At 41.1% G+C, this 14,854-nt stretch overlaps 1 protein-coding gene across 1 annotated transcript in view; it reads right to left on the bottom strand.

Moving 5' to 3' along the window:
- Nucleotides 1-14,854, bottom strand: part of ABHD5 (abhydrolase domain containing 5, lysophosphatidic acid acyltransferase) — a 51,922-nt gene that overhangs the window by 13,217 nt on the left and 23,851 nt on the right. Inside the window, exons 2-3 of the mRNA XM_007445704.1 lie at nt 12,372-12,457; nt 8,981-9,353 (exon numbers count right to left, since the gene is read on the bottom strand). Coding sequence (XP_007445766.1) covers nt 8,981-9,353; nt 12,372-12,457 — 459 coding nt within the window. The remainder of the gene's footprint in view (nt 1-8,980; nt 9,354-12,371; nt 12,458-14,854) is intronic.

The raw sequence follows: 14,854 nt of genomic DNA, 5'->3' as shown, positions 1-14,854 counted from the left end.
TGGGATCTTCCTGGACCGGGGCACGAACCCGTGTCCCCTGCATCGGCAGGCGGACTCTCAACCACTGCGCCACCAGGGAAGCCCAGCAAGATCATTTTTGACCCACCTCCTAGAGTAATGGAAATAAAAACAAAAATAAACAAATGAGACCTAATGAAACTTAAAACCTTTTGCACAGCAAAGGAAAACATAAACAAGATGAAAAGCCAACCCTCAGAATGGGAGAAAATATTTTGCAAATGAAGCAACTGACAAAGGATTAATCTCCAAAATATACAAGCAGCTTATGGAGCTCAATATCAAAAAAACAAACAAGCCAATCCAAAATGGGGCAGAAGACATAAATACACATTTCTCCAAAGAAGATATACAGAATGCCAACAAACAAATGTAAGGATGCTCAACATCACTAATCATTAGAGAAATGCAAATCAAAACTACAGGTATCACCTCACACTAGTCAGAATGTCCATCAACAAAAAATCTACAAACAATAAATGCTGGAGAGGTGGGAATGTAAATTGATACAGCCACTATGGAGAACAGTATGGAGGGTCCTTAAAAAAATAAAAATAGAACTACCATACAACCCAGCAATCCCACTACTGGGCATATACCCTGAGAAAACCATAATTCAAAAAGAGTCATGTACCACAATGTTCATTGCAGTTCTATTTACAATAGCCTGGAGATGGAAGCAACCTAAGTGTCCTTTGACAGATGACTGGATAAAGATATGTGGCACAAATATACAATGGAATATTAACCAGCCATAAAAAGAAACAAAATTGAGTTATTTGTAGTGAGGTGGATGGACCTAGAGTCTGTCATACAGAGTGAAGTAATTCAGAAAGAGAAAAACAAATACCGTATGCTAACACATACATATGGAATCTAAAACAAAAAAAAAAAAAAGGTTTTGAAGAACCAAGGCGCAGGACAGGAATAAAGACGCAGACGTAGATAATGGACTTGAGGACACGGGGAGGGGGAAGGGTAAGCTGGGACGAAGTGAGAGAATGGCATGGACATATATACACTAACAAATGTAAAACAGATAGCTAGTGGGAAGCAGCCGCATAGCACAGGGAGATCAGCTCTGTGCTCTTTGACCACCTAGAGGGGCGGGATAGGGAGGGGGGGAGATGCAAGAGGGAAGAGATATGGGAACATATGTATATGTATAGCTGATTCACTTTGTTATGAAGCAGAAACTAACACACCATTGTAAAGCAATTATACTCCAATAAAGATGTGAAGAAAAAAAAGAAAAAAACAAGGCTTTACGCTGAGGCCCTGGCCCTAGCGTATGTCAAAATCCTAATGGCCCACCTCCTGTAGAGGTATAGCTAAATGACACCATGGATCTTGACAGAGTTGACAATAAATAAGGAGCAGCAGCAATGATAGTGATGTTTCGGTGGTGCCTGAAGATGAAGAAGCAATTTTTAAATGTCTGTTCTCTTTTTTCAGGCAATCCAGATCATGATTGGATTGATGCACGTTGACTTCGGAATTATGTTGGGTTTAATGGCCTCTATTTATAACCAAGAGTTGGGTTTTGCTTTCTTGTCTTTTATTGGCGGATATCCATTCTGGGGCGACCTCTCTGTGAGTAGCCTGCTGCAACAGCTGTCCTTCTCAGTTTATCAAGTATAGCTGTCCCCAGTCTATGTACAACTCATCTTTTAATAAGCCCTGCATCTGATCAGCTGGAGAATTTAGACACTAGATATTAATATTAGATATTAATTAGATAGAGAATTAAATAAAGAAGAGCTTTTGTTCTCCCTTTTAACTTGCAGCCTAAACTCACACCCTAAAGTTTACAGTAATCAAGTAACCAGCAAACCAAAGTTTTATTTCCCTATTACATTTTAGATGGAAATGTATGTGCTGGGTGGGAACATGGTTAAAAATATGCAAAAAAAAAAAATTCAATTGATCATGAGAAGAGACTGAGCAGTGAGGTCAGAAGTCATCCGAACAAGGAAAACTTACAAGGGAATGAGGTCTTTTTATGCGAGAAACTAAGGAGAAAAAAGAAAAGGATGTCGAAAGGACATAGAAACCTCGAGAGTTACTCCAAAAAATTGAGAAGGCAGATTCAGCAAATGAGAAGCAGAGCATTTTTTTCCCAGAAGAATCTGTGAGTTGCCTCCATGGTATGTATGCCCTCACATGGTCTACACAATTTGCCACTCAGAAATGGCAGAGCTCAACATCCCAACTCTTTAATTCACAAGAGTGGAAATTAGTAAAGATGGGGGTGTTTACTTCCAAGGCTCCCTGGTTCAGTGGGGTCACACTGCACGGGGAAACTCCAAACAGATACAAAGAAGCCAGGGGACACCCTCTTGCCACTTCAGTATCAAAGACTCTACTATGCATTTGCAATTTCTCAGTTCTGCCTTGCCTTGTATTGTTGTTTTTTCTTTGTGCATATCTCCTAGTCTTATTCAGATTTGACTTTTGTTTTATAGTTCTTTAGATCAACATGAAAAACACCTAGCTCAGTACCTAAGAAGAGTCCACAAATCCCTGAGACAGGCCTTTCAATTCTTTCTGTCACAGCACTGCACCTTTTGCAATCTCCTGGTCCACTTTTGACACAGGAGAAAGAAAATGGTTTGCCAAGAACTAGAGACAACAAGAACAGAAGTGGTTTCAAGATTATATTTAATCCAGCACAAGAGGGAAGAACTGGAAAATAGGAACACAGTCATGTTGCTCACGCTTTCCCAGACTAGATTACACTAGACTAAAAATAAAATAAAATAAATCAGTCTAATCTTGACTACTCTTGTTGTAATCCAAAAACAAAATAAAATATCCTTTCACTGCATGATTTAGAGATCCTTCCCTCTAACTATGCTTGTCCAAGCATAGAATCTGTCCATTTGGAGAAGAGAGCTAAAATTATACCTAAAGCGATTTTTCTAGGAGCCCTTTAGAGGCCTTCAGAAGACTATCTAAGGCATGCTGAAACGGTAGCACATTCCAAAGAACTCCTAACCAGTCAGCTGAGGACTTGGTTTCACAATTATTCTGCTGAATTTCAAAGTCTTCTTGTAGAAACTGGGGAACGTTTTATACTCTGCCCATTTACCCCTACCCTCAAAAGCCTAACAAGCTCCTCATTCTAAGGTGTGAGGGAGGGAGACAAAGAGGGAAGAGATATGGGAACATATGTATATGTATAACTGATTCACTCTGTTATAAAGCAGAAACTAACACACCATTGTAAAGCAATTATACCCCAATAAAGATGTTAAAAAAAAATTAAAAATAAATAAATAAAACATACTCTACAGGAAAAGATGATTAAATTTTGTTACAAATTTGTTATGGGATTTTGCCCAGTCTGCTCTGAGCTCTTACTGACCTGCTAACCCAAGAAGGGGCAGGACAAAGGAAACTTGAGGGAGGGAAGTCTCACCTATCTCTAGTCAACTGATGGTATTGTTTTTGCCTTAGTTTTGGCTTGCCTTGTTTAGTATGGATCTATGAGATTTTAAGTTACACAGAGTATACATACAGGAGCAGATAACCTTTTTTTTTTTTTTGAAATGGAGTAAATTGCCCCAACTGTTGTTTGATCCTATGCCTTCAGCCTAGCACATGGTAGATGCTCAGTAAACATTTGGAATATTGTGCTTTTCCAGTTTCCTTTTGATCCTTATCTATAATGATGTACAAATTTTATAAAGTATAATCAGAGTGAGCATAGGAGTTAGTCCAGTCTGAATTTTTCTGGTCCCCTGGATGACATTAGAACATCACTATTATTTCTCATATTAATCTTGCAGGTCATTACTCATTAGTGCGTAGTAAAATCCACTTACAGAGTCAGAGCCAGGCTGTTTTTTAATAAAATTGTATAATTTGGAATAGAAAAATGTATCATATAACAAAACTTTTGTTTTGGACACACATATAATCCTTACTGACGGCTGTAGTCAAAAAAGTTGGAAAACAATTTTTTAAAAGCTCTGCAACAACGTCTAAACTGTAGTTATATATCATCTGCCTCCACTTGTAAAACACCTCAGAAAATAACTGTCGCTTATTTTTGGTTGTAAGGATTTTAAATGAGAGACCATGCAAAGCACTTAGGCTGGCGGCTATCAAATAACAAATGCCCAGTAAATGCTAGCTAGTTATAGTAGCAAATACAGGAAGATTACTAGAGAATAATTCATTCTAGAAGCATGGGAAGACAATGGCTGGGACCATGTAAGGAATGAGTAATTTAACTTTTTTTATTCTTCAGAAAAGCTTTATCACAGGCTTTGGCTCACACTCCTTATAATCCTGCACCAGACCAAGTTCCCAGGCTATCTTCTCACCTGCTTCTCTAGTAAGAAGATTATCTCCTCATTTGCTAGGCGTTATTTAGTTTTAATGTATATCCAAACTCATATACTAATCCAGACTCGACCCTCTAATATCCCATAGAGGATAGCCTGATGGGATTGTTAGCTCACATCTAGGCTTAAGGAACGGGTCTAGCCAGACAGCATGTGAGTCATCCTATCAGACATCTTTATCAAGAATCAGAGGCTAGGGACCTCACCGGTGACGCAGTGGTTAAGAATACACCTGCCAGTGCAGGGGACACGGGTTCAAGCCCTGGTCCGGGAAGATTCCACATGCCACGGAGCAACTGAGCTTGTGCACCACAACTACTGAGTCTGCACTCTAGAGCCTGCGAGCCCCAACTACTGAGCCCTCATGCCACAACTACTGAAGCCCACGTGCCTAGAGCCCATGCTCCACAACAAGAGAAGCCACTGCAATGAGAAGCCCACGCACCACAATGAAGAGTAGCCCCCACTCTCCACAACTAGAGAAAGCCTGTGCACAGCAACGAAGACCCCCTCCCCTAAAAAAAAGAAAGAAAGAAAAAAAAAGAATCAGAGGCTAATGCAAACTACAGGAAAAACAAAGAACCAGCAAAGCAGGAACACAAGAAGAGCTCATCAGTTGAGAAACATAATGACGCATTCTTCTCCAGGTTAGTCATTACAGTAGGTCTTGAGTTTGAAGATGGTGAGCAGATTACAGCCTACAGGGCAAAGAAGTAGGTAACACCTGCTCCAACATTCTGGGACAGCTGAGTCTAAATGCTAACAAGTCTATGGAAACCTGACTTTCACAAGACTTAAAGTCAGCTACCAGCCAGAAATAATACAACAACAGGAATGACCAGACCCAGAACCAAAATGTACAAAGAAGATTACAGGACCTACTAAGGAACGAGGAAAAGGACCAGAAAGAACTCGAGTCAGTGCACAAATGAGGCATTCTCAAAAAGAAGTTAGCCCCAGATAGTTCCCATCGGTTCCAAGCCACTGAGGGGAGGATGGGGCACAGAACAATAAACTTAAATACCTCCAACTTCGAGTCAAGTAGAACAGTCTTTCTTCTCAAGACGGGCTGATAAGAAATGCTCAGCCCAGCTCCACATAGTCTGGAGACAGGAGACAGAGCCAGGCAAGGTCAAAAGCAAGATGATCTGAAAAGCTTTTAGTGGAGAAGACCAGTTGTAACCTATACTGTTGTGACTTGGAATGGATCTCTTTGCTAAACACTTTCCAAGTTAATAAAAGTTTTCATAGTGTCCTTTTCCTTAGTTTATAACAAATACCTATAAAATACAGATAGTCTCGGGCTTCCCTCGTGGCGCAGTGGTTGAGAGTCCGCCTGCCGATGCCGGGGAGGCGGGTTCGTGCCCTGGTCTGGGAGGATCCCACGTGCCGCGGAGCGGCTGGGCCCGTGAGCCATGGCCGCTGGGCCTGCGCGTCCGGAGCCTGTACTTCGCAACGGGAAAGGCCACAACAGTGAGAGGCCCGCATACCGCAAAAAAAAAAAACAAAAAACAAAAAACAAAAAACAAACAAACAAAAAAAAAATACAGATAGTCTCTGTATGGGATCCTGAACAGCAGGGGCCAGAATGAAAAGGAAAATTAAAAGGAAAACCTGAGTACACAGATGAAAGAAAGGAGATGGTATCTTTGGCTATTATTGCTGGTTTCCTCTATTCCCTTTGTTCCCCCCTTAAGGTGATCAGACACTGCTTGATGAAGAAGATTTTACAGAGTGTCAGCCCAAGACACCTCACACAGTGGCCCTGTTTAATGAATGCAGCACATTAGTCTACAAGTAAAATTACAGACAACATCTCTAATTATCAAAAATCACAGTAAGAGAACGGAGATGAACTAAGGTCATTTTAGGGGAAGGAACATGAGGTTTCTGCCTCCATTTGGAGTTATTTATTAATCACTTCATAACTTCTCTGCCCACCAATCACACAGCCTTTCCAGAATGGCCCAGATGTCTCCCTAGAACAGGGCCTTTGCAATTTTTGTCCCTACTACCTAGAATGCTCTCCTGCTACATCCCTTTGAGACCTCCACCTCAGCTCGAATTATACTTCTTTAGGATACCATAATGGACCTGAGACTGGATCAGATATTCATCAAGATTTCTCACAGCTGTCATGCTACTCACGTGGTTATTTGTGTCTTTTCCCCCAATGCATTATAAGCCTTACAAGCACACAAAGTCACTCAACATTATTTAAACAGAACGAACCTGTTTATTTCAATGAAGGACTCATCCAGGTACTTTTACATAAAGAATCACAATTGCTGAATACTCAGTTTTTAATCAATATCAAGAATCTGGGGAAAATATGGGATCACTGCCACAAGTTAGGCTATAGAACAACTTTTATGGACAGAGGCACTCTGCTGCTCATAGAGATGAAGCACACAGGTTGACATAATATACCAAAAATTGGAAAACATTAGTTTTTATTTATTTTCTATTATTAGAATCCTTCCTAAACAAGTACATTAAACTAGGCATTTTCACGCTTCTCCTCAAACTGTCCTATAAAAATAAACAAATAATGAAAGAATGGGGCTGCCCATAAAAGATTAAGGGCAGAAATAGGTATGGATTGGGACATAAGTCCCAACAAGTAAAAAAAGTGTTGTCTTTGTGGTTTTTTCCTCCGTGCAGAGAAACAATAGAAATTAAAGAGCTGTGGTTTTACTTAGGAGAAAAAAAAGTACAGATTATATCTATCATACCTGAGGAGGCAAAGAAAAAAGTCATATTCTCAAAGTCCACTTGAGAAAAAAGAGAGAAAGAGAGATAAGAAAAGAAGCACAGTGAGTGAAGGAAATTAACTGAACCTCACTTGGTCTCTATTAGACCATTTTATCCCCTCCTCTCACCCCACCCCACCAAAATCTTTCTGAAACTCAAAGATTTAATCTCATGACAGCATAATAAAAATGGTCCTTGTAGGGGAGGCTATGCATGTGTAGGAACAAGGATTACATGGGAAATCTCTGTACCTCCTTCTCAAACAGCTCTAAAAAAAGTTTTTTAAAAAGGTACCTGGATCAAGTTAAAGTTGGATAAGTGACATTTAGAGTAGGTAGTTACTTACAGTATAAAACAGACCACTCCGCTGCACCAGAGAAAATATGTGTATGCCACCAAGCAGCTTTTCTGGCTCAGGTAAAACCTCTCAGATCACACAGATGGCGACCCTGACAACCACCCAACTGCTTAGTAGGAGTGCAACTTGAAGAAACAGCTAATGCTAAATCTCACTCACTATGAGGCTTGCTATAATTATGAACACTTACACTGGTAGCAGTCAATTGTGTTTAACTACATTTGGATCTGTGAGTCTGCTGAACTGTTCTATTAACCATAACATCTGATCTTCTATGGAAATCTAGATGAATTTGCTTAGTCAGGATCAAGCAGAAAAAGTTTCTGTAAGGTAAGAAATTAACACAAATGGGGACCATTACGGAGCAGTGAGGACGTCTGCAGCAAAGGAAATGATGTCTCTATAAGAACAGAGACATTCTTATTCATTGATCTCTTTCTTCTCCGGTAAAAGAGAAGTGCTCCAAGGAAAGCCATCCTAAAAAGCAACATAGGAAAAAAGCTAGGGGGAAGGAGAACCCTAGAGGTTAACTGCCACCTTCCTATACTGTGGGCTACACTGCGGTATCATCTGGTCTATACTTACTAATCATACAAAATATCATTTTGTGACCTCCCCCCAGATTAGCAACATAAATAATAGGAAATAGCATAAGAAAATAAGGTAAAGAAAGGAAGAGAGGGCTTCCCTGGTGGCGCAGTGGTTGAGAGTCCGCCTGCCGATGCAGGGGACACGGGTTCATGCCCCGGTCAAGGAAGATCCCACATGCCGTGGAGCGGCTGGGTCTGTAAGCCATGGCCGCTGAGCCTGCGCGTCCGGAGCCTGTGCTCCGCAACGGGAGAGGCCACAGCAGTGAGAGGCCCACGGACCGCAAAAAAAAAAAAAAAAAAAAAAGGAAAGGAAGAGATGTTACAAAGATTCTGAAGTAAACACTCATTAATTCAATGACTCAGAAAAAAATTCTATAGCATTAAAGGTTAGGGCACAGTATAATAATAAAAAAAGCTAAAAGATATTCTATGCAGGTGTATTTTCTGTAGCTTAGAGATGTGGAAACTAAAATTTAGAGATTAAGTGATTTGCTCTAAGCCATAAAGATAGCACTAGCACCTACGTCTTCTAATTTCTAACCTCTGGTTTTCTATTGCAGCTTACTAAAACCTGGAAAAGGTTAGGAAAAGCCTGCTGGATCCATAGGTCTAATGATAATAATAACTGTAAACAATAACAACACAACAGTTTTTACTCGTGGCTTAAATTGTGTACATTCTAACAAATAGAAAGTCCTTTCATAAGCCTCCTACCAATGTGTAGCATATGTAATAGGAAAACCTGACAACACTATTTCTGCTACTAAATTGGCCATCAGTTGTGGCTATTCAGTCTACAGGGTCCTTTAAGACAATGTCTGTCTTATAAGGTTCAGACACCAACAAGCACCAAAGAGGGGAACTGGAAACCAGTGCTTGGGTGCCTCTCTTTTGTCACCATCACTTACCTTGATGGGTACTTCAGTGAGTAGGCAGCAGCCAGGAACCCACCCAGGTTGTGTCCAAGCAAAATCATTTTGTCCAATCCTAATGCACATCTCCACTCTTCAATGGATTCCACAAACTGATTCTCTACTTCTTCTGCATCACTGTCAAATCTGGGTCTGCTACTTCGTCCAAAGCCCAGCAGGTCAAAAGCATAGACAGGTCTATTGGTGCAAAGATCTCCAAAATTCAGGGCCCAGAGTCCAAGACCTCCTCCAAAACCATGGAGGAGGACAAGTGGAGTCTTATTTGAAATATTATGAGAAAGCTTCAGTGTCCATATTTTATTTCCATTAGATATACAAACAGGTCCTTTTTTGTATGTGCAGGGGACACCTAATGGAAACATAAAAGAGAAATTCTGCTTAGTGTCACTACTTCTGAGAAGGAGCGTATTCTCAGAGCAATCAGAAATTAATAATCTAGAAACCATCTGGTATTCATTTATATGAGTTTAGCCTTTATTATATCAGCCCTAAAAAAAAAAGTGCACATTTTATTGAAGCAGTTCTTTTTTTCTTTAATTTTACTTATTTATTTGTTTGTTTGTTTACTTCTTCATTGTGGTGCACAGGCTTCTCATTGCGGTGGCTTCTCTTGCTGCAGAGCACGGGCTCTAGGTGAGCAGGCTTCAGTAGTTGTGGCATGCAGGCTCAGTAGTTGTGGCTCGCGGGCTCTAGGGTGCAGGCTCAGTAGTTGTGGTGCACATACTTAGTTGCTCCGCAGCACGTGGGAGCTTCCTGGACCAGGACTCAAACCCATGTCCCCTGCGCTGCCAGGCGGATTCTTAACCACTGCACCACCAGGGAAGTCCCAAAGCAAGTATTTCTTAATTACCATATTTTACATCTTGGTGGTAAGATCTATCTCAGACAAGTCTCAAGCAACTGTGGCCTAGGTTTTCTGGCAAGTCATGTCAGCTCTTTGGACTTCTTTCCTTATCTATCAGTTGAGGGTACTGGAGTGGAACTTAGTGGCTGCTGAATCCATTATTTTAAAGTCGCTAGCTTTACAGACAATAGAATACTACCTTGTATGTGTAGAACACTTGAAGATTAAGCATTGAACATTGAACTCAGACTCAAAAGAAACATTTTTTTCCTAAAACATCATCATGAATTTAGGGAAGGATTAACATGTATTAAACACATAACTGAAATCTTAAGTCATCATAACGTTTAGTAGAAAAAGATGGCAGGAACTCCTCAGCATGAGGTGCCAGGTAGTCTGAGTTCATATCCAACAATCTCTCTAGAGAAAGCAAATAATCACAATTTTGTACATAAAAAATCTTTCTTGCCCTCAATGCTACAGGACTAAATACTTTAAATCTCCCCCATAACTGACTAAAGATGAAACTAATTTGAAATTCTTTTACATTAAATTATCAACTGAATAGCTACACTTTAGATATATCTTAATTATTTGTGCATATACATCTGCAGTGGACAAACACGGAGAACCGGGAGTTTCTGCCCTTTAACCAAATACTCTCCAGTTTTGTACCCACATAGTGGCAGAGGGGAAACTCAGCAATTGTTCAGAATATTAACAGAGCCCAGAGTGAATGGAAATGACACCAGTTTAGAAAAGGAGGTGATCCAGTACTAGTGCCAAGCCAAACCACATTCTGAACATAGATGTCTGCGTATTCCCATAAAAACGATCTGTGACCTCTATGAGGGAGCTCACCCCACTGTATTAGTTGCTTGCTTCCATGTCTGATATTAAAGCAGGGGCCAATTCTCACTCCTATTTGCATCCCTAGAACCCAGCAGTAGGAAATCAGTATGTTTGTTAAACACATGAATTGAGTATCTAGCACCCTTTTTTTTATCTCTTGACAAGAACTTTTTCTTTTAGTAAATCACAATGACAACTTTGCCAGCTTTGTAGACAACAAGATTACCCAACCATACAGAGCAGAAATCCATTTGCATGTTAAAAATCCATATAAGATGGCTAATTGTCCCCTTCTTTGGATATATCCAGTTATGGTCACTTACTCCTGAATCATTTAAATGTACAAACAAAATTCATTTGTGGCAGAGAGTATGAAAAACAGGTGTGGACAAGTATATGCACAAATATACATAATAATCATGTATGTGCACTGCACCACTTAAGCTCTTCCTCTAAACAAAATTGCACAGTAAACACCATTACTTGAAAGTATACCCACAGATATCTGGGAACACTCTGACAGTACAAGTGTGGGTAAATTTCAGTGCTCACAAGAAACAAAAAAGATGAAGGTTTCCACACTACTATAAATGTAGACATAAAGAATCCTAGAATACTAGACTAAGGATCACCCCACCCACTCCTCTTATGGGCAAAAACTAGGAAGGTGAGAAAAGGAACTTGCCCAAGACGCTGTAACCCCTGGACTGCAGCCCTGGGCCTAGAACAGGTTACCTGGATGTAGTCCAGTATGTGTTCTACTAGACAAGGCTACTTGCTCTGCGATACCTACAGCCTGCTCTCAGAGCAGTCTGCGGACCTCTGGTGACCCAGAGATCCTTTCAGGAGGTCTCATGAGGTCAAAACTATTTTCATAACAATCTAAGACTTTATTTGCCTTTTTCACTCACAGTGGAGTTTTCCAGAGGTCACATGATAAATGATTACCAACAGTCTGAATGCAGAAGCAGATATGAGAATCCAGCTGCCTTACATTAAGCCAGATATTAAAGAGAGGTGTAAATTTGTAAACAATGTTACTCTTTTCACTACATTTGTTTTTTTAGAAAGCAGTTATTTTTAGAAAACATGTTGTTTATTTTAACCTGCAACAGGTTTATTACTATTGTTTTAAAATAAATTAATAAGTTGACATATTTTGAATTATTCAGTTTTAATTTTTTTTTTTTCCCGTATGCGGGCCTCTCACCGCTGCGGCCTCTCCCGTTGCGGAGCACAGGCTCCGGACACGCAGGCCCAGCGGCCATGGCTCACAGGCCCAGCCGCTCCGCGGCATGTGGGATCCTCCCGGACCTGGGCACGAACCCATGTCCCCTGCATCGGCAGGCGGACTCCCAACCACTGCGCCACCAGGGAAGCCCTCATTTTTAATTTTTAATACAGTAAATATTGATAGCTATAACCTCTAAACAAAGTTCCTTGGGGTACTTCCTAATTTAAGAGTATAAAAGGGACTCAAGACCAAAAAGTTTGAGAACCCTTGACTTCTTCCCACATTTACACACTTACTGATGACATGTAAAAGGAAAAAAAAGTTCTTTTGCCAACAACTAACACACAACAGAATCTGATCTTCGGTTTCAAGGTGATGCTTTATATTGGACCTATTTTAGTAAATGGCTCAGTTAACTTAGAAGAAGAAAACCTTACATTTTAAAATTTTCTCTTCAGCTTCTTTAAGGTGTGATGTTGACGAAGGACACCATGTGGGAAGCCAACCAGTTAGCCATCCTGACCTGGAGCATCAGAAACAAAATACAAATAAGTGAGTTAATGCTCTTCTCAATTCCCAACTGTAACATAGGGAGAAGAAAAGCAGAATAGAAAGTTTACTGTCGGTGTGATGAGGAAGCTATCTGTATGTGACAAATTCACCTAATAGGTACAAAGCATTGCGATAAAGTACTGGGATACAGATACCTTCAACCTGAGAACCCACAAGTAGATCTCCAAGTCCATCTTACCTTCATGGATAATCAGATTCCACATAATCAAGCAGAGACTAAAAATGGGCAGAACAAGAAAAGACAAAAAAGGCATTCCACCACCCCACTGCAAGACAGTTTCTTATCAGGGTGGAAGTACAAAAATGTTAAAGATCATGAGTACGATCATTTCAATGGCAGGTTCACCGCAAGTACAAAATATACCTACTGTGAGGGCTGAGAGAAGAGACATCTTATTAAAATATGAGATTTTCTTTAAAGCTTCAAATCTCATGTTTAAGTGTAGAACACACCCCTAATACAAATGCAGAGGATGGGCCCATGTCCAATCTACCTAGCATGAACCAGTTAACTTTTAAAAGCTTTGGATTCCAGCAAACAGTAGATGATAAGAAGGCCCCAGGCATCTGACAGAAGACAGCATAACAAAGAGAACAAGGAAGCAGGCCTTGCGCAAGAGGAGACAAAAGGCATGGGTAGGCTGGAACTGACACACTTTGCTCTTAGCCAACCAAGGAGAGGGTGAGCCTTCAACTCCTGGTCTAGCAGCAGACCCCAGGCATATCTTAACAATCTGAGATAATGCAGGGCATTAGCAGTCATCTGACAGTTAGCAAGCACTCAGCATATGGCTAGTATCACTTAAAGTGAGAACTTTCTCATCTAAGAGAAAATGAATTAAAGAAGAAGAGAAACCAACTACTGCAGATTCCAGGTGAGAGGTAAGAGCCAGAACGAAGGCTTTGGCAACAGGGATGGAGACAAGAAGATGAGGAATATTTAAAAATAAAACAGGGGGCTTCCCTGGTGGCGCAGTGGTTGAGAGTCCGCCTGCCAATGCAGGGGACACGGGTTCGTGCCCCGGTCCGGGAAGATCCCACACGCCGCGGAGTGGCTGGGCCCGTGAGCCATGGCCGCTGAGCCTGCGCGTCCGGAGCCTGTGCTCCGCAATGGGAGAGGCCACAGCAGTGAGAGGCCCGTGTACCGCAAAAAAAAAAAAAAAAAAAAGAAGAATAGCTGTGAATAGAGAAATGTGCTAAGTTTTGAATGGGTTGATACAGCATCTACCTTTTCTAAGCTTTGTAGGCTCATCCTACTGCATTTCCCTTCCCTGTAGAATTTCTCTGGGCATTATGTATAACAGGCGCTCAATAAATAATGTTTGCTGAATGATTAAGTCACTCACAAACCAAGGTACTCTCAGTCCAAGCTACACCCATTTCACAGATGTGAACACTGAAGTTCAGAAATGTTAAGCACCAGACCCAAGAGTATTCAGCTAGTAAGTGACATAAGCAGAGATGTGAGCTGAATTCTGAGTGACTTCAAAACACTTTTTTTCTCAGGTGGCTACCTTCCTTGAAATGTCTGAGGAGTTGTCATTACCTACAGAATAAAATCACATTCCTTAAATCTGCACAGAAGATGCTTTACAATCCATCCACAGGTTACTTTGCCCCATCTTGTCTTTTCACATTGTACTTTTTTTTTTTTTTTTTTTTTTTTTTTTTTTTGTGGTACGCGGGCCTCTCACTGTTGTGGCCTCTCCCGTTGTGGAGCACAGGCTCCGGACGCGCAGGCTCAGCGGCCATGGCTCATGGGCCCAGCCACTCGCGGCATGTGGGATCTTCCCGGACCGGGGCACGAACACGCGTCCCCTGCATCGGCAGGCGGACTCCCAACCACTGCGCCACCTGGAAAGCCCCACATCGTACTTTTTCAATACCTCATAACTCCCAAAATTTCATGTTATTTTATGCCTCTATGGCTTTTCCCTCTGCCCAGAATACCTTGTCTTTTCTGAGATACTGTCCCTGATCCTGATGCCAAGAGCACAGATGATTAGTCAGTCCTCTGGTCCTTGTTACAGGTATAGTTACTATTGCTGTGGTTACTTGTCTCCTATTTATCTGCCCTACTGCACTCTGAGCACAATGAATACTAAACCCACGTTAAAAGTCATTCTTATATTGTCAGTGCCAAACACACTAACCGGCTTGTGGCCACATGAGTGCCTGGTAACTGTGTGTGTGAAATGAAGGCCTTGGTCAAAAGAAATACAAGAAGCGGATGGAGAAAGGCAAGTGAGGTTCATTTCTATAGGCAGAGAGCACTTACAGTTCCACTAGTTCTTTATTAGGTGACAGGATATGGGCAAGATGCGGGCCTGAAACCCCCCCAAAACAA

Source organism: Lipotes vexillifer, unplaced genomic scaffold, assembly GCF_000442215.2.
Source record: "Lipotes vexillifer unplaced genomic scaffold, Lipotes_vexillifer_v1.1 scaffold1136, whole genome shotgun sequence".
In the NCBI taxonomy this organism is placed as follows: Eukaryota; Metazoa; Chordata; class Mammalia; order Artiodactyla; family Lipotidae; genus Lipotes; species Lipotes vexillifer.
Note: the sequence above shows the minus strand (reverse complement) of the source record. Positions and strands in the feature narration are given on the sequence as shown.